The sequence below is a fragment of the Melopsittacus undulatus genome, chromosome 4 (assembly GCF_012275295.1).
Source record: "Melopsittacus undulatus isolate bMelUnd1 chromosome 4, bMelUnd1.mat.Z, whole genome shotgun sequence".
Classification (NCBI taxonomy): Eukaryota; Metazoa; Chordata; class Aves; order Psittaciformes; family Psittaculidae; genus Melopsittacus; species Melopsittacus undulatus.
The window spans coordinates 50,057,236-50,084,190 of NC_047530.1; the positions used below are offsets into that span (position 1 = coordinate 50,057,236).

Genomic DNA, 26,955 nt, shown 5'->3' on the forward strand with positions numbered 1-26,955 from the left:
AAACTACTATGTAGCAGTGGGGGGACCTATATAAAAGAAAATAAGTAATAAAAGTATAGCTCTCTGTCTCCACATAAAGCAAGAGTGAACTGGATACTTGTCTGAAATACAGGAGGTTGTCAGGTGCTAAACACAAACCACAGAAGGAAAATTGAATGAAGCTCCACCTTTCAGGGACCCTGCCATCAATGTTTTGTTCTCATGCCAAATTACTGGAGTATAAATATGTGCCTATAAGCCATGAAAAAAACCACTTCTCTGGAAGGTTTTTCAAGTCACCACTGCATGGCAAGATGGATATAAAAAAGGGGAGGTTGTTTTGGACCTTTTGCCTAATTTGGAGTTGTTGCAGCGGCAAAGAACCAGTTCAGATAGGTAAGAAAAAAATCTCATTCTCAGATTATTTGCTCACATATTGCTCCCCAAAGGTGACAAATAGAATTGCCAAATTAAAATGTGTAACATGTTCATGAAAGAGCTGTAGGCATGCCAGATACTGTTTAACATTTTACTTTTTCATCCTTAATGTCAACTTCTTTTTTTTTTTCCACTACGAGTTAGATTATCAACTATTTTATGTCCTAAGCAACTAATCTTAAAGAGGAGACTTGCTGGATGCAGTTTGCATTGTATTAAAATGTTGACATTCTTTCCAACACATTTGACCTAAATTCTTTGTAGAAGAAGTATGTTACCATAATGCCTGCCAGGCTTGATTGACCAGTATGCATTAGAATTAATCACATTTTTTGTGGTCTGCTGCACTGTTACCCCCTGGTTTGGTTTTGAATGTCTTATACTTTACCCAGTTGCTTAATACACAAACAATTTATATGACAGTTATTACTGTCTCAGTAATTCTAGCAACTTCACCTTCAAGAATAGCCAAACTTTCTTATTTACTCTCATTATTGTGTAGAAAATTTCCCTACTCCACTTCGGGACTGCAAACACCCATGGCAAATTCCAGTCCTTTTAAAAAGCTGTTTCTGCAAGGACTTCTTGGCACTGGAGTTTGTGTTGTACATTTCTAACATTAATATATTAATTTTTCATTGTTCACTTGCTGGTTCTTAGGTAGGAATATTTAATGAAATCTTAGAGTTCACTGAGTATATTAATGACTGTTTCTCGTTTGATATGTGATGGATGTTGCTACATTGAATTTCCCAAACATGCTACATAAACAATACAAAGGAATTTGCCCGTTTTCAGTTGTCATTCTTTGAGATTGGCCTAGTAGATATGCTAAAAGCATTTTGTAGCAAGCACATCTTATTTAATTCAAGGTAACTCATACTGGCTTTGTGCAGTATGAAAACTAGTTTCCGAAGTGGTGTCTTATATGCACTTCAAGTATATATCAATACCTTTGACAGAGGTACAACTCAGAGGTCCAAGATATGAGTTTTGGTTGAAAGGAAAAAGGAAACCTCATAGCAGCCTTCCAGTATCTGAAGGGGGCCTACAGGGATGCTGGGAAGGGACTCTTCATTAGGGACTGTAGTGATAGGACAAGGGGTAACGGGTTAAAACTTAAACAGCAGAGGTTTAGATTGGATATAAGGAAGAAATTCTTTACTGTTAGGGTGGTGAGGCACTGGAATGGGTTGCCCAGGGAGGCTGTGAATGCTCCATCTGTGTCAGTGTTCAAAGCCAGGCTGGATGAAGCCTTGGGTGATATGGTTTAGTGTGAGGTGTCCCTGCCCATGACAGGGGGTTGGAACTAGATGATCTTAAGGTCCTTTCCAACCCAAACCCTTCTATGGTTCTGTGATTCTACAGGTAGCTCTAAGCCAACTGCTGAAGCTGGTGGCAGTCTCAGCTGCTAAGGCTGTCATTTTGCTGAAGGGTCATGCCACCCATGGTATGTCCTGGAAGGGACTCAATTCAAGACTTTGGACCAAAATCTTGCCTGTGTTAAGTAGCAGTATTTCAAAAGTGAAAATGAGATTTAGGCAGCCAGGATGGGATTACCCTCACCTAACTTTAGATGTTTACAGTGTAAATGTATCTACAGTGTAAATGCTGAGGGGTGCCATCTGCATTGGCACACCTCAGTCACTTTGATAAACACTGGAGAGAAACATGCCATCTTGGAGCATCTTCTTCCTAGGTGGATATGTAAGGTAGGGAAGCTGAACCTCTTCTGCTTCTCACTGTTAATTTCAAAGGAATCTGGGCTCATCTGCTTACATTGAAAGTAACTCTGGCATGGATTTCAAAGGTTCAGTGAGATGAAACTCCTTTCCATATGCTAGTGTCTTCCAGGAGTTAACATTTTTGCCTTTGAAAATCTCTAATGTTTTTCAACAAAAAAAGGTAAAGCACCTCATGTGGGTTGAATTTCTAAGCTTCCTTCCTATTACTTTTTCTTTAGTCCAGGTCTCTACTGTCACTAGGAGTGAATGTGCCACCTGGGGCAATTTCCACTTTCTTACATTTGACCATGTTAAATTCACTTTTCCTGGAACCTGCACATATGTCTTCGCTTCGCACTGCAATGACAGCTACCAGGACTTTAACATCCAAATCAGGCGCAGTAACAATAGCTTCCTGATCTACTTCACTGTCACTATTGATGGAGTGATCTTGGAGGTGAAAGAGACAGGCATCACAGTGAATGGGAACAAGTGAGTAAAGCCATACTGTTGTTTCCTTGTGCAGCAATTTTAATGTTATGTATTAGCATTAAGGATTGTATTGAAAGGGGTCCTATCCTGCAGAGGTACAAATGGCTGTGTATGATATTCATAGCACTTTGAATAAGATATTGCAAATAGTCTACCCCATAGTGGAGGAGGAGACCAGAATCACGTAAACTGCATCTCTCAGGGATCAACTTGAACATGCTAAGCAAAAGGCAACATGTATGTTATAAAAACAGAATGCATAGATTTCATTATTGTTGCTTTGATTTGGGAGAGAGGGATGGAATGAAGGAGATAAAATCAATACTTTATTTACTGAAGATTTTGATTTTGTAGTAACTTTGTATTTTTTTATTTTTTATTTTTTTTTTCTCAAAACACTGTTTCTGTGGTGCTAACCCTACTGTTGTATGTTGCTGTTCAGGAACAGATGGTCCTCTTAGAAAAAGTTTTCTGTTTCCAGATAGATTAGTCTAGAAAATAGCACTGCTTTGCAGATCACAGCTTGACTTGGGATCTTCTTACACAAAAGACAGAAGTTTCAGAAGTAAAAAATCCACACCTCTAGTTCCAATCTAAAATGAACCAGAAAACAAGCTGCACACAGAAAGTTAAAAATACTCCATAAGTGAAGAGTCCTATGCAACAGTAGCTGAAAGTTGAGCACAATTTTAAGGGCAGCCAGCATGAGAAGGGCAGTTACCTGATCACAGCATATAAATATGAAGGGCCAAGATAAGCTTTGACTCTGGGAAAACCCCTTATAATTTTGTTGGAGGGAAAGTTACAAGATCATAGTCTGTCTTCTCTTGACAATCCTCTAGAAATGAGCAAACATAGAATAGCATCATTCAGTTGTAATTATAGTAGCAAAGCCCAGATGTATCTTCTAAATCAAAGGAGAAATAAATCTCTCATCTTTCAGCCATTTTCTGATTTCTAAGTTTTTCAGGGGCTGAGAAAATAGATGGTTATTGTCTTGGTGAGATGAAAAAGTAATGTAAGTCTGAGCCATGTTAGCACATGAGTAACAGAACAGAGCTCTTTTCACACCTCTGTGAATCCTGAATGTCAATGAAAACCTGGAGGGATGATGACAACCTGCAATATCCTTTTGTTGTAATCTTGCTCCTTCTGGGTTAGGTCCTCAGGACATGTAAACAAGCAGACCAGCACTGATATCAGTTGAGTGGCTAATGTAGTATTGACACACTCATGACCAAAATACACTGTGTTATGGATTAAGGGTGGCGAAAGGTCACAGTGGACAAAGTGATCGCACCTAAATTTAATGCAGTGTGTGGATGAAGGTTGACATTGAAAAGAATGTCCCTATGGCTTATTTACATCCTTTTGTCTCTACTTTTTCTTCTTATCTCTGAGAGGACTTAATCAGACTTTTTTCCAATGCAATCTGTTTTGTTCCTTCTGATTTCCAGGATCCACATGCCCTTCAGCTTGAAGAGCATCCTGATTGAGGACACCTGTACTTACTTCCAAGTCACTTCCAAGCTGGGCCTGACACTCAAGTGGAACTGGGCTGACACTCTCCTAGTATGAACACCCAGTTAGTTGTTTTTCTCATGGTGAACCTAGTCAATGATGAAAAGCAGAGCTGGACGCAGGCACCATGTTAATATAAGAGATTATATTATTTATCAATAAGCTGATAGGGACTTAATAAACTAGGTAATATTGGCATGGGTAAAGGACATGTAGTCACAACCCCTAGGTGTTCCCAACTAGTTTATTTGGCAAAAAGTGCCACTGTTAACCCTGGAGATAGCACATCTGTAGTTATCTGCTTCCTCCATGGGGCTCTGGCAACAGCACAGCTAGTCCCTCCAGCTCTGACTTGTTAGTTATCCTCTGACTCCATGCACATCTTGTGTGGGAAACTAATCTATGTGGCCAGTTCAGCCTCTTTGTGTGGTGGCCTCTCTCATTCCAAAGCCTTGTTATGTGAAATTTTCCCTCTATAAATCCACCCTAAAATACTGTTTTCTGCACCAGTATATTTACACTTTTGGGTGTGAATGCTTATCTTCCACAATCAGGACTGAGTAAATAAATGAAAGTTGTATGTCATGTTTTGCGGTTCGGAGACAGAGAGAGTAGAAGGTGAATACAGAGAAGAAAAAAAAATCAGGAAGCAATCAGGTGGTATTCAAATTCTGATTTAATGAAATGTTCGCTTCCCCCCTTCCCCTGTAAAACTAACAACTGAAGTATTACAGGTGTCACCTGTATGGTGGACACAATTTTAGGGTGACACACTTGTAGGAAAAGCACCCCCTTTTTTTGGTGGTCCTGAGTGGCACAAGTACAACCTTCCAAGCATGTAGGAGTGATTAGGTGCAACAGTTTCATGCAGCAAGACAATAATGTGCTTACCTAGCTCTTTATTGCCCCTGAATATGGGCAGAACAAGTTATCCTGGGCAGACCCACCCCCAGAAAAACTGTTTTCTGTTTAGGCTATGGACTAGAAAAAGCCTTAGGTATGGTTAAAAGCTAAACAGAAACTGCTGTTTTCAGCATCCAGCAGGTTAGTTATCTAACCTCCCCAGAGTGGAGCTGTGATACCTTGCAAGAGGTACCCCATGTCTATATACTAGTGTCTCTATACTGGGAGGCACTGGTCCAAGGATTAGTGCAGTATTCAGCATGCTTCAGTTAGAATGACAGTTCCTAGGGATTATCTTCCCAGTTAAATTAAACCTGTCTGCTTGTAAGTTCTATGGCAGGTTTGTAACAGAAAAGGAGACTGGTACAAACTGGTAATGAGCATTTCTGCTACTGTGCTTTCCAGTTGCAGACTACTTTGTAACATGTGCTGCAGACATGGGTAAAAGCCTTTAAACTCTGAGTTTCCTCTTTCCTTTTGTTTTGTAGCTGGACCTAGAAGAAACATATAAAGAGAAAATATGTGGTCTATGCGGGAACTATGATGGCAGTGAGAAGAATGATTTGGTTTTGGATGGTAGGTCATGAACACAGCATATTCCACATAGGATAGAACTGTTAATACTTGACATGAAACTCGATATCAGTTTCCTCTAAGCATGGTTTCAGATTTGCTGATAGAGACTGAAATACATGAACATTTCCATATACAGGAGATGTATTTTAGGGATGTTCTGAGATGATCTGAGTTCCTTTGCTGTTCACAAACTTGCAAGGGTCTCAAATAACTGTCTGCTATCATGCAGTAACATTGCCAGGTTTCCCACTTAAAGTAGCAAACTTTAAGGAACTTGTATTCTCAAATGAGGCACAGGTGCATTTTCTGTCATTCTGTTTTTATAATTGACAGCTGGGTATCAAGTCTAGTTATTTTTGCCTCTGTAACGAAATGAAAGCTTCACCACTGAGCCAGAGTTCACTGAGCATCTTTGCTGAAGAGGTGGTGCCATCCACCGACACCTTCAGATATTGCACTGGACCGGAAAGAGGCCAGCTCAGCAACAGCGGAGGCTATATTATCTGCAGCTGATCCTACTCTTTACTGAGTGGAAAGAAAGCTGCCTCCTGGGATATTAGCTACAGGACTGAAGCCAAGGTTATAACTTTGTAACCTTCATATAATACTCGGGCTTCTTAAATCATCAGGAAAGTACTTTAATCTACCTCACCAATTCAGAAAGAATCCTGAGATTTGTTAAAAATACCACTTGTAGTGATAAATTTGGGGTTCATTGTAATTTCATATTAGGCTTTCTGGATGTATCTTAGTCATGTTTCTGCTCCTTACTTGATAAGCATAGTAGACAAAAACTAAAGCTGGCTTATTTTTTTCTGAACAATTTGCTACTGAGAAGCATTGCTCTAAGAAAAGCAGGCTGTTCTTTTATGTTTCTGGTTACACAAATAACAGGTTCCCATGGCCGGGGAGCAGGTGGCCTCCCATGTCCCCCCTTTATACTCTGAATACATCCTTCTGCCTGTGCTAAGCAGGGAGCAGTCATTCTCCCTTCCCAGGCTAAGGTCTACTGCACATAAAGTTCCAAAACTTATTCTCACTTTCAGACCCCTTTCTCTTGAGAAAAAAATAAAAGACAGGAAGAAAAATCCAGTTTCTCCATAGAGCATACCTTCTTGGAATTTTATTATTTATATTCTTTAATGTGAGTTGAGAGCCTTGACAAACTACACAACTACAAGGATTTCTGTTTCCAGAAAAGTTAGTGGCAAAGCATCTGAAAACAACACTTTTCTGGAAGTCATTATCTCAGGCCTGCACTTAGCTAAGGGACTGACTCAGTAAAAGTGCATAGACTTCGCCAAAAATCTGTCTATTAAAACTTAAAAAAAAATAAATGTCAAAGAATAGCTATTTAGAATCATAGACTCATAGAATAGTGAGGGTTGGAAAGGACCTTAAAATCACCCAGCTTCAACCCCCCTGCCATGAGCAGGGACACCTCACACTAAACCATGCACTCAAGGCTTCATCCAACCTGGTCTTGAACACTGCCAGGGATGGAGCATTCACAGCCTCCCTGGGAAACCCATTCCCGTACCTCACCACCATCACAGTAAAGAATTTCTTCCTTACATTCAATCTAAACCTCTGCTGTTTAAGTTTCAACCTGTTACCCCTTGTCCTATCACTACAGTCCCTAATTAATAGTCCCTCATCAGCATCTCTGTAGGCCCCCTTCAGATACTGGAAGGCTGCTATGAGGTCTCCATGCAGCCTTCTCTTCTCGAGGCTGAACAGCCCCAACTTTCTCACCCTGTCTTCATATGGGAGGTGCTCTGGTCCCCTGATCATCCTTGTGCCCCTCCTCTGGACTTGTTCCAACAGTTCCATGTCCTTTTATGTTGAGGACACCAGAACTGCACACAGTACTCCAAGTGAGGTCTCACAAGAGCAGGGTAGAGGAGCAGGATCACCTCCTTTGACCTGCTGGTCACGCTTCTTTTGATGCAGGCCAGGATACAGTTGGCTTTCTGGGCTGCAAGCACACACTGAAGCCGACTCATGTTCATTTTCTCATCGACCAACACCCCCAAGTCCTTCTCCACAGGGCCGCTCTGAATCTCTTCTCTGACCAACCTGTAGTTGTGCCTGGGATTGCTCTGACCCAGGTGTAGGACCTTGCACTTGTCATGGTTAAACTTCATGAGACTGGCATCAGCCCACCTCACAAGAGTGTCAAGGTCCCTCTGGATGGCATTCCTTCCCTCCGGCATATCAACTGAACCACACAGCTTGGTGTCATCTACAAACTTGCTGAGGGTACACTCAATCCCACTGTCCATGTGCCTGACGAAGATGTTAAACAAGACTGGTCCCAACACCGATCCCTGAGGGACACCACTCATTACAGGTCTCCAGCTGGACATTGAGCCATTGACCACAACTCTTTGTGTGTGGCCATCCAGCCAGTTCTTTATCCACTGAGTGGTCCACCTCTCAAACTGATATCTCTCCAATTTAGAGACAAGGATGTCGAGTGGGACAGTGTCGAACGCTTTAAACAAGTCCAGGTAGATGACATCAACTGCTCCGCCCCTGTCCATCAATTCTGTAGCCCCATCATAGAAAGGCACCAAATTGGTGAGGCAGGCTTTCCCCCTAGTGAAGCCATGCTGGCTGTCACCAATCACCTTGTTGTCTTGCATGTGCCTTAGCATGCTTTCCAGGAGATTCTGCTCCCAGATTTTGCCAGGCACAGAGGTGAGACTGACTGGTCTGTAATTCCCTGGGTCATCCATTTTCCCCTTCTTGGAAATGGGGGTTATATTTCCCTTTTTCCAGTCACTGGGAACTTCACCTGACAGCCATGATTTTTCAAATATGATGGCCAGTGGCTTAGCAACTTCATTCACCAGCTCCTTCAGGACCCATGGATGGATTTCATCAGGTCCCATGGACTTGTGTACGTTCAGGTTCTTAAGATCTCGAACCAGATCCTCTCCTACAGTGGGCCCAAGGTCTTAATTCTCACAATCCCTATGTCTGCCTTCCAAGACTTGGGTGATGCAGTCAGTCTTTGTCAAGACCGAGGCTAAGAAATCATTAAGAACCTCAGCTTTCTCCAAATCCTGTGTAGCCAGTTCTCCTTATAGCTTCCAGAGCGGGTCTACCATGTCCCTATTCTTTTTTTTTTATCCGCTACATACCTGTAGAATCCCTTCCTGTTATCCTTAACATCCCCAGCCAAGTTAAATTCTAACTGGGCCTTAGCTTTTCTAACCTGGTCCCTAGCTTCCTGGACAACCTCTCTGTATTCATCCCAGGCCACCTGTCCTTGCTTCCACCTTTTATAAGCCTCTTTTTTTCCTTTGATTATTTCTCAGCAGCTCCTTATCCATCCAAGAGGTCTCCTGACCCTCCTGCTGCACTTCCTTCTAGTTGGGGTGCAACACTCCTGAGCTTGTAGGAGGCGATCCTTCAATATTAACCAACACTCTTGAGCCCCCCTGTCCTCTATGGCTATATCCCATGGAACCTTGCTAAGCAGGTTCCTGAAGAGGCCAGAGTCTGCCCTCTTGCAGTCCAGGGCAGTGAGCTTGATGCACGCTCTTCTCACTGTCCTGAGGAACTCGAATTTGATCATCTCATGATCACTGCAACCAAGGCTGCCCTGGAGCACCACATTTCCAACCAGCCCTTCCCTGTTGGTGAGCACAAGGTCAAGCTGGGCACCACTCCTTGTCAGCTCCTCTGTTTCTTGCAGAAGGAACTTGTCTTCCAGACAATCGAGAAACCTCCTGGATTGCTTGTTCCAGGCCATTCCGTCTCTCCAGCAGATATCAGGGTGGTTGAAGTCCCCCATGAGAACAAGGGCCTGAGAGCATGAGGCTTTTCCTTTCAATCTGTAGAGTGCTTCATCCACAGGTTCCTCTTTATCAGGCAATCTGTAACAGATCCCCACAGTAATGTCTCCCATAGCTGTTTTCCCTTTAACCCTGACCCACAAACTCTCTGTTAACTGATCACCTGTCCCTAGATAGAGTTGCATACTCTCCAGACTATCCCTAACATAAAAGGCATACTCTCCATAAAAATAGATAAGTTTAAAACTTTGTTAGAAATATTTCTTAAATCCAGGATTATGTGTCTGGTAATGCTTTGGGAAAATGCACCCCTCAAGCTAGTATAATGGTCACATACATGTATTGTGTGCCTGTCTTCCTCCTGCTTCCACTTCCCATCTTTTCTAGCCTATAAATATAGGTTTCCAGATGATTACAAACATTTACACCTACAGCTGTACTAGATTGTGATAGTAGAAGGTAAACTAAAATATATGATCATTACACATGCAAATGCAAATCTATGTAAGATCAAATACACCCATAAGTATTTGGAAGTGATGATGTACAACAGAAAGGTCAAGAGTCTCATGTGATTTGTTATAAATGCCCAGGCTGATGGCAGGCCTTGATACAAGTGTGCCAGGTTCCTGGCTGTAGCTCAACATAAGTCATGCCACCTTGTCATCTTCTATAATATGGATGCTGTGGTTAAATTTTGGCATTTGGTGAAGAGTATATTGCCTTAGAGCCCAAAGATTAAAAGCATTTTTACAGCACATTAAGTGTTCTAAAGAATTGCAGGCAGATACTCAGATACATTTGGGGATTTTGCAGGGTATAAAATGCATCCAAGGCAGTTTGGGAACTTCCACAAAGTAGAGGATCCATCAGGAAAGTGTGCTGATGTGAGTCCAGATGACCGCACTGGAAGACATCCTAGGAGGGAAGACAATAGATGCAGTAAATATGTAAGTATGTGTGGCCAAGAAGTATAAATGCTCCTGAACTGCGGCGCTGGAGAGACTGTTCAAACAAGTGTTAGTTACAGAGTATGCACTGACCTGAATTTTATCCATGAGTCTGAGCAAAATGTTCGTCAAAGAATATCTTATTATAATAGGATATAAGGAAATATATAGGATATATATATAAGAAAATAGATAGTGGGAAAATGCACAGTTGAATGACAGATTCCAGTCCATGAAAAAGGAAGTCATAACAAAATTAGACTGTATAGTTTCCTGAGGTCCCATCCAGTCTGAATTATCCTGTGAACCTGGAATTGTGTTGTCAAAAATTGGGATGCACATCCACGAACCAGAAAGTTGGTAAATGTCAAGTATTGCTTTTCTTTTCCTTCTTTTCATTTTACAGAGAAAAAGATGCAAGAAGCTTATGTCTCATTTTGGAAACTGCCACAGAGTTGTTGCTTTTGATGACTATGTAGAGACCTGCACTGAGGATATGTGCCACTGTGCAGTTAATTCTTCTCACTTTGACTTGGTTTCCAGCTGCATATGCAGCACTCTAAACCAGTACTCTCGAGATTGTGTCCTCAGGAAAGGAGACCCTGGGGAATGGAGAACCAAAGAACTTTGCTGTAAGTAACTGCTGCTCTGGAGATTTCTTTCAGGTTAGATATATACACATATATTCTGATCCCAGCAGAGCAAAGCTAAGAGCTCTTTTAACTACTGTGAGTCAATCTGTAGAAGTACTTTCACAGAGACATTGTTAATGGAAAAGCTTCTACAAATTTAACTTGATTTTGACCCTAAAATTAGAACTATATCTTAATATTGTCCACATCCTCCTTATGGCTACATTTTCTCCAGTTATTTTTTTATTTTTTCCATGCACAGTTAACTCAGGAATAGCATTTTTTAAATGTTGACATCTATTCTGAAGTTGCTGTGAAGTGTCTAACATGTTTGTCCTTAACTTATCCTGTGCTTTCATATTTAGTAGTCCCGCTACTAAGCAGAAAATTACTGTAAATCCAGAGGGAAGTCTACAGGTAGTTCATCCAAACTGCTGGTGTGGATTGGGGTAGAAAATTAATGCCAGTATGACTTACGCTTCAGGCAAAAATAAGCTATTATGACTCTATAAATTATTCCTGTGCCCTTTGCTTGCATTATGACTTCAGCCCAGCTAACCTTGAGCAAGTAAAATAATGTGAAATAACTCATATTTCCCAGCAGTACTGTTTTGTCCAAAGATGAAGTAAAAGTAACCAGAAAAAATTCCTTTAGGGGTTAAACAAACATGACACATCTGGAAAATTTTAAAAACAAGCTATGGGGTAAAGGAAGAAGAAGGGGTTGGGGAGTGAGATATTCATATGAGAGCCCTTATAAATACACCATTCACATATGCCATTTTTTATTTTGTCTTGCAGATCAGGAATGCCCAAACAACATGGTGTACATGGAATGTGGTAACTCCTGTGCTGACACATGTGCTGACCCAGAAAGAAGCAAGATTTGTAAAGCCCCTTGTACAGATGGCTGTTTCTGTCCTCCTGGTAAGGCAGTTTGCCTCTTCCAATGTGTCACACATATCAAAGGAAAGTGGCAGTTAGTGGCATTTTTTTCATTAACATTTTATACCAAAACATAAACTGTTTCTTCTAGCATAATTTAACAACTTTCTTGAAAGAACCAGGTCTCTAAAGATTCAAGATCCTGACACTGGAGAAGGGGAGGGAAAGATTTCTAAGGACTAGACATAAAAAAAATGGTACAGATGTGGAAAGAGGAGAGGTGGTCTGTAGACAGTAAGAATGCAGGTGAAGTCAGCTGAGGTGCCTCCCTGTTAAAAGGGTAGATATTGCTGTAGCTTAAGTTATGTGACATAACTGCATAGCTAGCTGTGTGCATGTGTAAATTTGCACACGAAGTAGAAGCTAAGATGATGGTCTGATTTCTGTTACATTCACTATTAGAAAAGGATGGAAACTGGCTCACATCCTTGCAGTCTGGCACTTTTAATCTTACAGTGACAAATTCTAGTAACATGCAAAGATATTCTTTGGGTTTTGCCTTGCTTACTTTTAATTAAAAATGTTTCTCAACCACTAGCACCTGGAAGGGCCTGGTTTTTCTTAAGACATACCCCATTCATTTACAGAAATGCTGAATATTCCAGAGTTTTTTTCTTTCTCTAATCTTCCTTGATGGTGTTTCCCAGACTCACCAAAGGAATACTAACTAGCCAATGTGTCTGAACAGGAACTATCTTTGATGACCTTGGTGGCAAAAAATGCATCCCCAGAGACAGCTGTCCCTGTATGTTTCAAGGCAAAGTCTACTCGTCCAGAGGGACCTACTCCACTCCCTGCCAAAACTGGTACTGTTGTGAACTTCTTTGCACGAACAAAGCAGAAGCATTTATTTCAGAGCTTTGATAGGTTGCATTATGTTCTTTTCTCCTTCCCCCCCCCCCCCCACCATTTGTCCTGAATAATAGTGCAAACACTGGGTTTAAATTTCAACAGTACAGGAAAACTTACAGATAGACCTCAACCACACGTAGTTACCACCCTCACCTGGAACTGCTAGCAAAACCAGAGCTCAAGATTTCAGAATGTGGAAAACTGAGACTCTTCTCTGGTTAGTTCAGAGGCACCGGCCACTAAATTGTGGCAAGATGTCATATCATGTCAATGAGTTACATTTCCAACCTCCTCTAGGGCTACAAAAGGATGTTTGAAGGCCTGGATCTCAATCACAGAATCATAGAATCAACTAGCTAGGAAAAGGCCTGTAAGATCATCAAGTCCAACCATTTCCCCAGGACTGTCAAGGCCACCACTAAACCACGTCACTGAGGGCCTCATCTACATGGTTTTCAAACACTTCTACGGATGGTATTCCACCACTTATCTGTTCCAATACCCGATCACTCTCTCTGTGAAGAATTTTTTCCTAATATCCAATCTAAAAAGTCCTGATCCTTTACAATTACTTGATTTAGAAAAAAAAATCTGTAGCTTGAATTTGTATCCACTCTACAGTAGTGAAAGGTGATCAGTCCTCAGGTATATTATTCTCAAAACAGTTTATTTCTTACTAGATACCCATCTGATAAATGAACAGTAATTTGGGTTGTTTAGAATCATAGAATAGAATAGTTAGGGTTGGAAAGGACCTTAAGATCATCTAGTTCCAATCCCCCTGCCATGGGCAGGGACACCTCACACTAAACCATGTCACCCAAGGCTTCATCCAACCTGGTCTTGAACACTGCCAGGGATGGAGCATTCACAGCCTCCCTGGGCAACCCATTCCAGTACCTCACCACCATCACAGTAAAGAATTTCTTCCTTATATCCAATCTAAACTTCCCCTGTTTAAGTTTTAACCCATTACCCCTTGTCCTATCACTACAGTCCCTAATGAAGAGGCCCTCCCCAGCATCCCTGTAGGCCCCCTTCAGATACTGAAAGGCTGCTATGAGGTCTCCATGCAGCCTTCTCTTCTCGAGGCTGAACAGCCCCAACTTTCTCACCCTGTCTTCATATGGGAGGTGCTCCAGTCCCCTGATCATCCTCGTGGCCTCCTCTGGACTTGTTCTAACAGTTCCTCCCACCACATCATTTCTTGACCATAGGCCTAACTTTTACTGTAGTGAGGATTGAAATATGCTGTGGTGCATGATAGGGTAAACCAGATGTTCTGCAAGCCCCTTTGGGTCAAATATTTCCTGCAATTTGAGGAAATACTTCTCAAAAGCTGCAATTTTGAGGAACTGAATTTGATGGGCTCTCAGTGGTTCCTGTCTAGCTACATCCTCACTTATTCCTCACAAAACCTGAGCTAGGCTATGGCCAGGCTGTTCTCCTCTTGTGTGCACAGCTCTAAGAATTGTAGCTGCTCATTATCTCAGGTCCTCCACAGTTAGTTGTTGCATCAGCAACTTGCTGAACAGTTCCATTGGTAGCATAAAATGTTGCAAGATCCTGCTTGAAGGGGTTAATTCTGTCTTTAAAAAGCCAAGTAAACAGTTTAGGCCCTAAAAAGCTTTTCTTGCTTACTCAACTCAGTGTTTCTCTAAAGCAGCTAATTTGAAGCCCAGTGCAGTTAACCCTCATTAAGAGGCATTCAACTTTCACACTTTAAGGGCCAAATATAAAGTCTTCTTCCCACATGGATTTAATAAGCAGCCAAATAACAAGGCAGAAAGACAAAGAGGTTTCATCTCTGAGGATTCAGATACAGATGTATCTTTGCTCCTTTAAAGTTATGTTTATTCTAACTATGCCTTTTTGGGTTTTGTACAGTACCTGCAAAGGAGGCCACTGGAGCTGTATCTCTCTGCCCTGTTCTGGAATTTGCAATATAGATGGAGGATTCCACATAACAACGTTCGATAATAAGAGATTCAATTTTCATGGCAACTGCCATTATGTCTTAGCTAAGGTACAAACAAACTCCCATTTGACTCCTGAATCTCACGAGTAGCATGAGGCATCAAGCTGTGATGAAGCTTTATATAACTTAATTAAGTGGCACAAATCCAGCAAAGCTCTTCAACACATGCTCAGTCCTAAAATGCATAAATTTTCCCATTTGTGACAGATTGCAAGTGAAAGGAAGTGGATGAGCAAAAATTCCTGCAGAAAGATTGAATTCCACAGAACTATCTGCAAATATGTGATACACACAGGTTGATAGCAAGGGAACAGTGCAAAGGAAAGGCAGTGAACATTACTGAATTTGGCAATGATGCAGTTTGCAGTTAGCGATTAAGTGCTCCAGTTCTTTCATTATTGCATTTTAGCCTTTCACAGATACCTTTTTTCTCTTCTGGCTCCTTTCCTGTAGCATGCTAACAATGTCTACACATCCTTTTTCTCACCTCTTTTCAGAATACTGATGATACATTTGTGGTGATTGGAGAGATTATACAGTGTGGGACATCAAAGACAATGACTTGCTTAAAGAATGTGTTAGTCACTCTAGGAAGAACTGTAAGTAACTTGCTTTAGTTAGTGGCACATAATATGTCTCTTCTATTTAGATTCGAAGAGGGGATTTCTCTAATACTGTGGACTCGCTTTGGTCTGTTGCAATACTGAAACGGCAAGATTAACAACAGCTGGTGATGCAGTTCATGTGTTTATTGGTTTTGTTCTATGAGAGTTATTTCTTTTCCAGTTCTTTTTTATTCTGGCTTTTCCATTTCATTAGAGGTAAATGGCTAAAAATCCTTGTCAGTTTTCCCTTTCTTTTCATACTTCAAAGATTTTCACTTGTTTTTTTCTGAAAGAAAGATTGAAATTCCTATAAGAAAAGATTTACCTTCATTTCTGAATCCAGAGGTTTTTCCTGATGAAATGAGTGAAGTAGCAGAATTTTCAAAACTCAGGCCAAAGGCTTCTCCTGCTGAAGATTATGCCATGGTTCACACCGAATTCAGTGGAAGCCAAGTTAGGGATGTTATTTATGTATTCTAAAGTTATACAGATTCATCCTGTCCACCTGGTATTTAACTGGTACAGACCCAACCATATTAGGAGATCAAACATTCTAGTATCCTTCTATAATCAATAAAGAAAGATGGGGATCGCCAAAGGACAAGTCAGCTCACCTAAGGTATGAGATGTTCCAGAGGTGCCTGTTTTCCTCTATTGACTACTGAGGGAGTTTGAATCAGATAGCTCTCATTTTAGGTATGTTGCATTTTCAATAAGGTAGATCTAACCCTACATATAACATATGTGAGAGAACTCAGTCAAAACTGTTGCTTATGGAGAGAGTTTTTCATTTTTTATTGTCAAATTTGCTTTGTGTTATTGTAGGTCATCCAGACACTGTGTTACATTGACTCCAGAGATGACCATGTTTTGAAAACACTACTTCTTAATGCTTAATGAATCTTGTCAGGTTGCTGTTGTCTGACTCATGTCATATTCATTCACTGCTGTGGGCTTTTTCCTTTTTCTTTTTCCCTGCAGACTATAAAAATATGTTCCTGTGGAGATATCTACATGAACAATTTCATTGTGAAGCTGCCAGTAAGCAAAGGTAAATGTCCTTCCCACACCTTCCCCAGAATAGCCTACATTTATTTACAGAGGGATTCCTCCTCCTTTTTGTGAAAATGATATAATCCTGCTCATTGTTAGGTCATTTAACCTGGGTAGCTACTAGGTCTGGGACTCCCTGGGAATTCCTGTGTTACACTGGATGCATTGGTAAATGGCAGTGCCTGTTTACTCAGCTTCATGAAAGATTTGCAATTGCACATATTTCTCTTTCTTTCTCTTTTTTCTCCTCTTTAGATGGCATCACCATCTTCAGACCCTCTACATTTTTCATCGAAATCTTGAGCTCAACTGGAGTACAGATTCAAGTGCAAATGAAACCTGTAATGCAGCTCTCCATAACAGTCAATCATTCTTATCAGAATCGCACATCTGGTAGGAAAGACCATGCTCTTCCAGTTAGCTCTTAAACTGAATTATAGCTGCTTGTCTATCACTTGAGGTGAACAAATTTGATTTTATATTGATTTAGATATGTTAGAACCCCCAGTTAAACCTTTAGCCTTCCTGAAAAAAGCGTTGGCTAACCCCTTCAATTTGCTGAAGAAAATTAGATAACTCTGTGATGTTTAGTGTGTGCAGGTGTTTTAGACCCTATTTGTAAAAGCAGACCTTTCTCAGAAACTTGAGATGCAGATTGTGTACTTGGTTTTGCCACTAGTCTCCTGTTTACATCATTTAAGCTTTTTGTGCTTCTGTTTCCTATCTCTGTAATGGGATGGCATCCTGTCTCTCCTACCTGTTTTGTTTTACTTTTGTGATTTCCTTGTCTTGTAAGCCTTTGATGAAGGCACTTTGTCAGCCAGTGTTTACAGAAGCACATTTAAGCAGCTTCCAATCTTTGTGCTAACACTAAGTGCAAATGTAATGCAGAAAAATAATAATTACACTCTTAAAGACAGGGTGCTGTCTAATTTGTGAGACCATCAGGAAATCTGTGAAGGAAAATGGGCTTCTGTCAGGAGAAGGGCTAAGAGTGTTCTGACAGGAGCTGTTCCTTTTTCCACTAGTGATTTTTTTTCTTTTGCCTTTTTTTTTTCTTCCTGCCATCCCCCACACAAGGTCTTTGTGGCAATTTCAATAACATCCAGACTGACGACTTCAGAACAGTCACTGGAGCTGTGGAAGATTCAGCTTCTGCTTTCGGTAACTCATGGAAAACTAGAGCCAGCTGTTTTGATGTTGAGGACAACTTTGAAGATCCTTGTTCAAACAGTGTGGATAAAGGTAGAAGGCCTTTCATGCCTGGATTATCAGTGCTAAATAATTTTCATATGGCAGATAACCAGAAAAGCTTTAAAAATCTCATAAATATCAAAAGCCACTGCCTTTGAGTATATTAATAGAGCACACATTGGTATTTGAGGTGGCAGCTTTGCTCTTAAAACAAAATGACTGCACTGCTGGAGAAAGGGTCGACACTGATGACTCGAAAAGCACACACAGCATCAATAAGAACCATATAGGTTTAAGGCAAAGCATACTTGGTTATCAATATTAGGGCAAGATCTTAATCCAGTCTAGGTTGTTACATCTGTGCTGAAGTCAAAAGGAATGAGTTATCAGCAGTACAGACTTCAGCAAGCATTGTACTTTACTAGGTGCCTGTCTGCTTTCTCACTTTGACTGGGTTTGGCTCATACAGTATTTGGTTTGTACTGTCCTAGATATTGCCACATGTGATTAAAGCTGCAGCTCATAGGCACACAGCTCACTGATCATTACATACTTGGTGTTGTTGCTTGACTATAAAGAATTGCTTGAATGTAAAGAATTAGCAAAGTTTGATGAAAAACAATGAAAATTGGGAGGTTTTGCAGATGTTCTGCTAACCAGCCACAGTAATAATGTTACTACTTGGAAGGTGAAACCATTCTTTTAGGGAGATGGCTGGTCACCATCCAACTGTTCTTGTTGCCTTGATATTTTAATTCTCCGTATTTCTTTATAGCATTATCTGAACATTTCAGGACATTGTAGTTCTGTGTGAAACCTGATAAGAACATTGAATCAAATAGTAATGTGGTTTAAGTGAATATAGATAATTGTGTTTTTTTCCCATTTCAGAAAAATTTGCCCAGCAATGGTGTTCTCTTCTGTCTAATACAAGCAGTGTGTTTGCTGCCTGCCATTCTGTTGTAGAGCCTTCAGTATACATTAAGGTAAGGTACTGGTCTAAATTGGTGGTTTAATCTAGCCCAGAGACTGATCTGCCATGAAGGCAGTCTGGCCTAGGGAAGTGGAATAGATTACATGCCTGTTTGCAAAGAAGTTCACTTATGCTGATGAGAAAAATTGCAAAGTAAGAGTTTATGTAAGACACAATGGGCCTTTATGACTTTGAAAGCAGCCTTCAAAACATTAAGAGACTGCCATCGCTGACAGTTCTGTTGGGTGATCCAGAAGGAAAATAGGAAAAAATGAGTTTATTGTTCTTGAAAACTGTTCATTCATTGAAAAGCCAAATCAGTGTTTCTGTGCAGAACTGAACTGAGAGCTTTTTCAGCCCCATGGATTCCTTCTGGCATTGTTTAAAATTCACCTCTAAGGGGAGACTATATCCCATATTTACACAATTTATATCCCATTTATTATTTTGGAATCATGTTAGTCTCCTAATATTTAGAATGCAAGAAGCTGCCCATAAAGTACTCTTGGTTTTACAGCTGTTGAAGAAGTTGGCTGAACTAGAGAGTTACCATATTTATGTGATTTTAGTAAAGAGGTTTTGTGAAATGCAGAAGATTCATGTAGGGGATGTGTGATACAATTTACTGAGAAAATACCTGAACATGAAATTTTACCTAAAAATTAATGTCTTCAGGTACCTTTAAACACATGGCTTATGCTTTATCTCTCCCAGGTTTCCCTCAGAAAATATGTCTGCTTGAGAATTCATGTTAAGTAAGGAACTCGTAATTTTCAATTAAGGAAAAGTAATAACCAGTTTCCTATGTATATGTCTGTTACTTCTGCTGAAACCATGATTTGTGAAAACATTTTCTATGAGATCAGTAATGGCAGGATATATCATCATCTATGCAGTATGACCTATGCAGTATCTTACTTGTATACTAGGCAGATACACAAATGCCAGCCATTGCTGTGCAGTATTTTTAGTCCTGTATATTTTCAGATTACATATTCTGACATGTCCTAGATTGTATATCCTCATGGGAGGCTGGTATAGACATTTCTTTGTGCTTTGATTAACTATAAATATCCTTATCATTCTTATTATTCATCTATTTGTGAGTGTTAGATACAGCATTAAACAACTGCAATTGATTTCCTATTTCTCAGGTTTGGATAGTATTTCATTAGCATACATTTTCTTTTAGAGATATTACAAATGAAGTTTCATCGGTAATAGTACTTTTTAAAAAAATTATTGGTTCATTACTTTTTGAATTACTTCATGATTCTATGTTTCCCTGTTTCTTCTCTGAGCTGGGCTTAATAATACCCATGTCCTTTTCTGTCCCCTAGAAATGTATGTATGACACCTGTAATTCTGAGAAGAGTGAAGTTGCTCTGTGTAGTGTGCTCTCTACCTACTCCAGAGACTGTGCTGCAGCAGGCGTATCCCTGAAGGGCTGGAGGCAGGGCATCTGTGGTATGCATTCTAAAATACCTATGGTAGGGATACAGGGGAAGAGCTTCAGGAGACCCCAGTCTGTGGCAGTTAATGTCTTTTGTACTTAGTCATCAAGGTAGGGCGTCTTTGAAAAAGAATATACATACCTTCTATAAAACACTGCCTGTCAAAATCAGTTCATGTCTACTTCATCTTCTTATGATGCATGTTCCTTGTGTAAATTTTAGGTGAATTCAGTACTCAAAGAAGCAAAAGAGTATAAGGTGTATATAATAACAAGAAGCTGTAATTAGGTTAGTTTTGAACACATGGGTTTTCCCATGTATTTTAATTCTGATACCTTTTTTGAACTTAATCTGAGCCCTCTTGTGTCAGACATGGCCCATACAAATGGCATCACTCTCATCAGCTGCATTTTTCCATGTAAAATAGTAATGGTTTTTAATACATACATATTGGTGATATCTGTGATTGTGGAAGTGTTTAAAGGCTTTTTCAACTTAGGACTATTTAACAACTGAATAAAAGTTTTGTGGACATACACATTGTCACTAAGTCCATGGTTCAGAGTCCACATTTTTTTTTTCCAATGGCATTGCCAGAATTTACTATGAGACGGTATCAGAGCTGAGAAAAAAATTCCCAAGTCCCAATTTCTGAACTTTACTTCCACATTTCTATTTTTTCCCTGGCAGTCAGCTAGTTCAAGTGACATTTGCTATATTGACATGAAAACAGATGTATGGGTTTCTTGACTAATAACATATCTGAATAGAAAACACCACAACAATTATTTTTTATGCAGCTTTCATGCAGCTATCATCTATTTAATTGCCTTGACTTAGAGGCTAGCTGGGATATTTAGTAGAAACAAACAATGTAACAATGTATGGTGCTTTGTTGAAGGCATTTAAGATTACAGTAAGAGCAATTTAATAAACCTGTGCTGAAAGAATTCAGAGGGAACACAGTGTAATCCATAGCAAATTATCCTAGAATCATGCAGATTTATGTACTAGATACAGTTGCTGTTTACTGAAAGCTTTGTTATCAACACAGAATTACTAACATTTTTTTATGCCAGAGGAAGACTGGTTTGCAACATGGGTTAGACTGAAATCTGTGGGCTCATGACACAGTAGGCAATATTGACTCAACCAGTGCACTAACCTTGGGAAAAAAATGCTAATGGCTTAATCAGCACAATCATTTTAGGCCTTTACAAGAAGAACTAATCTTTCAGGAGCATGCTTATGATAAGACTGAAGGTTGCACTATTCATAAGTGAAAGAATAAATGGGCCAGAACAGCCACCCTCAGTGATCTGTCCCATTGCAGGGGCTGGAAAGGCCTTTCTGGCTCCTGCAGCTGTGTCCAGCTGTGCTGGGCTATGGGCAGCATCCAAGACAGGTTATATCTTAAGGGGATGTCTACATTTAAGTCAGTAGTGTGTGTGAAATAAGTAAACCCTACTAGCTAACAGTTGACAATGCATGTGTGTGACACAATCTTTAGTGGAAACATGAACCATTACTTGAGTTACTGGTTTCTCGGAAGACCATCACAATTAGTAGCCTCTGTTAAGTCATGGCACTGCTTTTCTTGTGCTCCTTTGGCAAGCTAGCTTGAAGCTGGTTTTGATATGCTCATGTTCTCTGCACTCATGCCTCCAGCTGTGATGTATGTAATCTAAGATTACAAATCTGTGACAATGAGTACTGAGATCAAATAACTTTTCTCTTACCAGATCTCACTTTGCCAAAAGTGATCTTTTTTCTGTATGAAAAAGTTAAAGGGAGAATGTAAATGCAATATTTTATTGCTTTAATAGCTAACAACTGAGACGCCCATTCAGGTAAATCTGATGTAAACTCATGTTCAACATCTTTATTAATAACTTTCTTATTTGGCCTATTTTGATCTACAAATACCAGTTGATGCATCTTTATAGTATGCCTATAAAGTAGGAGAGTATGGCTTGCATAGTTTATACACAGGATATTTTGTCTTCCTCAGGTAAGACCAGGAAACTAACTGGTTTTTGTTCTTGGAGGTGGTGGTTTTGAATGTGTACACAAACTTAACGTGCTAACTGATCTAAGAAAGTGTACTATGGTCATGGACTGGAAAACCATACAGAGCTTTGCTGAGGCATGGAACCTATTGCTGATATGGTGATAACATTGCTGCAAAGCTGATTAGCACATTTGCCTATGAGCAACTCCCCTGTATCTTCTAGTACATCTGTGTGTATCTGAAAACCAGTTGTGGGGTTAAACTTATGGATTTGATCTAGAAAGAGGTCCAAGATGAGTAGATCCCCATTTATTGTTGAATTTCAGAGGAATCTGGATGCCAGGCTCTCTTGAAAACCACAACTTTAATGTGAGTGATATCTCTTGACAAAATTTGTTGTCATCCATATGGATCACTACTGCAGATTTTATGGTAGAGTTCTGAAGATGTTGTTTCTTAGTAGCCTGGGAAAATTAACCAGCTTTTCACTGTCTTACAGGATCAGCTGACCTCTTTAGGTATTGGTATCTAACTGTTTGTTCCACCAGAGGTCTTAAACACTGTTCTTTCTGATTTCCCTGGAGGACAAGAGTTTTCTTCAAGACATCTATGAAAAACCAAACATGCTTTCTTTGGTAGCAGAGTTCCTTGGCACTGTCCATTTAACGTCAAAATTTACCCCTTACAAAATATGTTCATTTCTTAAGCTATTCCCAGCCAAAGAAATTAGTAGTAAATTACAGAAAATTAGTTTTTAACTACAGTTACAATTCAGGAGTTATTTAGTTTAGTTCTTGGTATAAAATAGAAATGTAAATTGTACCAATTGTAAAACCATTTCTTTATTCGGTCAAGGTATACCCTGTTGAGTACTTCATTATTCAATATAATGTAGTGGGCAAACTTCCCTCAGACCACTGGGAGACAAGGACTTATAGTCTGAAAAAAAGCACATTTGTGGCTACCAATTTGCAGAATGCTGTGTCAACAGCATGAGTGATGATTGCGCAGAAACAGCCATACATCCATTTTATTTCTTTTGCAAAGATCCCTCTGAGGAGTGTCCTGAGACTATGGTTTATAACTATAGCGTGAAATACTGTAACCAGTCTTGCCGCTCGCTGGATGAACCTGATCCACTGTGTAAAGTTCAGATCTCTCCTATGGAGGGCTGTGGTTGCCCTGAAGGGACCTACCTCAATGAGGAGGAGGAATGTGTAACTCCAGATGACTGTCCCTGCTACTACAAAGGCAAGATTGTTCAGCCTGGCAACTCTTTCCAAGAGGATAAACTGATGTGGTAAGATGCAAAAGCTGCATACCTGGGGGATGTCAGGGCTCTAATCCCTGAATGGTGTCTCTTTACTGTAAGGAATAATGTCAAACTTCTAGATTCTACCAATGCAAGTATTTCCCTGGCAGGAAGTGCAGCCACAGCAAAAGTTAAGAACCTATACTCCTGTTACCAAACAAGAACCTGAAAACACGTTAAGCAGAGTAATGTTTGCAGCCTATATCTATGCAAAGTTCATTGTTGGGTAAAAAATTTCCATAAACAATGGGAGCAAGTTTTGTAGAAGTAAGGGGGCTTGGGAGAGTTTCTGGCTTTGCAATGAAGACATGATGTAAGCAACACCCTCCAACACAACATCCTGCAGACTATTAAAAAAAATAGTCCAGAAAAAGAAAAATATGTTTTTAAACTGAGATTTTTAAGAAGAGAGAAAACTGGGGGAGAAATACTAAAAATAGTATAAAAATTTGCATTGTAGTGAAAAACAATTTTTCTTTTTCTCATTTTCAAACAGTTCAGGACAGCAATGCAAATAGTAGGGGAAAACCATTTTATTCAAACTATTTACTTGCATCTTTAGATATCTACATATTTTCTCTCTCAAATCCCACTTTTTTTTTTCTGAGGATTCAGTACTTGTTTTGTAAACATAGGTTCATTTTGTAATGTAATAGGTCTCCTTTAAGAAAGTACTAATCTCATCCCATGGAGTAGAAAATGGATTCTTAGGAAAATTTTGATTTAGGGAAATCACACCGTAAACCAGTGGCAGGTGAAGGAAGAGTATTTAAGGGCCAGGTGTCCTAATCTTCCTTCTGGGGATGGTAGTTTATGTCTGTGAACCTGAGAGCTGTACCAAATACTCATTTTGATAGGAATTTGTTATCTGTGTGACTAGTGAAGCTTTGTAATGCCTTTCTCTTTAGTGAGATAACAATATGCAAAGAGCTGATGTGTTTCATTTTATGGATTTTTTTAGCAAATGCATTCAAGGAAGATTAGACTGCATTGGAGAGACTGTCCTGGTGAAAGGTGAGATTTTGTTAAATAATGGCATCATGGTATTAGCTGGTATTTATAATGTTTTTCTGTGTTTATCTCACTTTCTGTAACATTTTAGTATTTTACACATTTTTGCCTTCTCCCAGAAATGGGCTGGTTATTGATAGTAGTTGTCTGTCAAAATGTCACCAGACTTGATGAATTCTTTAAAAGATGAGGATATTTCTCAAAGCTTAGTTCTCTGCTTTCTTCTCCCCACACTACTGGTGGGCAGGAGCAAAAGCTAATAGAAACTGTAAATGCTAGACATATGCTGCCCTCTGAAATGCTCTGGTTTACAATTCCTGACAGCATCCATATTGTTTTCACTAAATTGCCTTCCTAAAATGTTTTCTTCCTCCTATAGATTGCCCTGCTCCTATGTATTACTTCAACTGCAGCACTGCAGGTCCTGGTGCAACTGGATCAGAGTGTCAGAAAAGTTGTAAGACACAGGACATGCATTGTGTAAGGACTTCACTTCCTAGCAGGAACACGGGGCCACGTGATTGTGCATGTGTGATTGTCCTCAAAAAATGCTGTTGGTGACATGTTATGCTGTTCACAGACCAGCTACTTTAACAATAACACAGCAGCTATAGCTACCCACGTAGCTGTAATACTTGTAATTTGATTGTAATACTTGTAATTTGATTGTCACTAATTTACAGTTACACGCTTGAAAAAGAATGCACAAAATATTGGCATCCAGAGCTAGCACTTCTACTGGTTCCCTGTAGTTTCTGTGCATTAACAAGTTGCCTTGTGTTATGTCTTCATGTACACAGTATGTCACAGAATGTGTTTCTGGCTGCATGTGTCCTGATGGGCTGGTATTGGATGGCAGTGGAAGATGTATTCCCAAAGATCAATGCCCATGTGTTCATGGAGGACAGTTTTATAACCCTGGGGAAACCATCAAAGTGGACTGCAACACATGGTATGTTAGTCCAGGGAACCATGCTTTATAACAAAGCTGTTAAAATTAACAGTGCATTTTGAATCCTGCGTCTTCATCATTAGAGCTGTCAGGCTTCTAATAAAAATAAAAGGGGAATAGTTTCCCCTCTGCAACACACTGCATGAGCCTGCACGTGGGGAGAACAAGTTCTAAAATATCCTGTCAAATAATTTCCATCCTTTTGCAAACTGCTTCCACACAAGCTTTAGAAGTACCAGCCTCATTCAGTTGGTCTGTGGCTGGTCATTCTGTAAGGGGTCTGTCTGTGTTGAGCACAGGTGAACATCAGAAAAGAACTGAAGTTGGAGGAAGGAGGACTTACAATGATCTTCTTGTGACTTGCGATGCTTCCAGGGATGGAGTTCTCAAATAAGATAATGAATGCTCTAGTTGCTCCAATTGCGGGTAAAACTTTCCCACAGACTTCACTGCTATTACTAATCGTAGTGGCTAAAATGATTTGAATCCTTAATCATTATTTAGTGAGGATGACACTGTATAGTCCTGCCAAGAAGCTGTACAGAAAATAAGCGTCAGAAACATTTGGTCTGATCACCATGGTACAAGCAATCAAGTTTAGCATGTGAAGCCAAACCCTGATAAGCAATTGTTGATATCACAGAGGCCATTAAGGTGGTTTTTTTTTTTTTTTTTTTGCAGTTAGGGCTTTGTTTTCTTATGAGAACAGGACACACATGGGGAAAAATCACAGTCTCTGTGTCAAGGGTATAGCAATTAAGATTTTCTGTCTGTGGTTGCCAGGAACTGGAGGGGAAGTTTATGAAGGTCTGATGGCTGGATGCCAAGTGGCTACCAAGCTGTTCTATCACTCCCCTCCTCGGCAGGATGGGGGAAAGAAAATAAGATAGAAAAAAACTAATGGGTCAAAATAAAGGTGGTTTAATAAAAAAAAAGCAAAGGCTGTGTGGAAGCAAAAAACCCTCAGATTTATTCCCTACTTCTTATCAGGGAAGGGCTTCAGTACACAAAGTGGTTGGTCTAGAATACAAATGTAATAACAAATGCCCCTCCTCCTCCTTTCTCTTAGCTTTTATTGCTGAGCAGATGCTATGTGGTACAGAACATCCCTTTGGTCAGTTTGGGTCAGCTGTCCTGGCTATGTCCCCTCTCAAATCTTGCCCACCCCACAGCCTACTGGTGAGAGGGAATGTTGGAGGGCCAGCATTGATACCGTGTGCACACTGCTCAGCAGTAGCCAAAACAATGGTGTGTTATCAGCACCTTCCTAGCTACCAGGACAAAGCACAGCACTGTGAGGGCGGCTGTGAGGAAAATAAACTTCATCTCAGCCAGAAACAACACACAAAGGAAGACGGGTATAGCATTAGTTCACACCACTGTAGTCAGGAACAGAACTGACCACATGATATCTCACAGATTAATATTCAGAAATAGCTGAAATATTCAGTTCTTCACCTTGAACTTATGTCATAAATCCCTCTGTCTGCTGCCAGGACTTAATGATTTAAAGATACTTGAAGGAAAAAATTAAATAAAAATTAACAAAGTTCATACATGTCTTGGTACTAAACATGAACTTTCTGATTAGTAA

At 40.0% G+C, this 26,955-nt stretch overlaps 1 protein-coding gene across 1 annotated transcript in view; it reads left to right on the forward strand.

The window, feature by feature from the left end:
• The first annotated feature begins 283 nt into the window (after positions 1-283).
• Positions 284-26,955, forward strand: part of LOC101868654 (mucin-5B) — a 47,328-nt gene continuing 20,656 nt past the window's right edge. Inside the window, exons 1-19 of the mRNA XM_034061389.1 lie at positions 284-375; positions 2,381-2,633; positions 4,091-4,205; positions 5,546-5,633; positions 10,256-10,389; positions 10,796-11,021; positions 11,823-11,948; positions 12,655-12,772; positions 14,706-14,844; positions 15,294-15,395; positions 16,383-16,452; positions 16,710-16,847; positions 17,535-17,699; positions 18,540-18,634; positions 19,962-20,088; positions 23,134-23,386; positions 24,360-24,412; positions 24,789-24,889; positions 25,210-25,361. Of these exons, the coding sequence (XP_033917280.1) occupies positions 294-375; positions 2,381-2,633; positions 4,091-4,205; positions 5,546-5,633; positions 10,256-10,389; positions 10,796-11,021; positions 11,823-11,948; positions 12,655-12,772; positions 14,706-14,844; positions 15,294-15,395; positions 16,383-16,452; positions 16,710-16,847; positions 17,535-17,699; positions 18,540-18,634; positions 19,962-20,088; positions 23,134-23,386; positions 24,360-24,412; positions 24,789-24,889; positions 25,210-25,361 (2,537 nt within the window). The 5' untranslated portion in view covers positions 284-293. The remainder of the gene's footprint in view (positions 376-2,380; positions 2,634-4,090; positions 4,206-5,545; positions 5,634-10,255; positions 10,390-10,795; positions 11,022-11,822; positions 11,949-12,654; positions 12,773-14,705; positions 14,845-15,293; positions 15,396-16,382; positions 16,453-16,709; positions 16,848-17,534; positions 17,700-18,539; positions 18,635-19,961; positions 20,089-23,133; positions 23,387-24,359; positions 24,413-24,788; positions 24,890-25,209; positions 25,362-26,955) is intronic.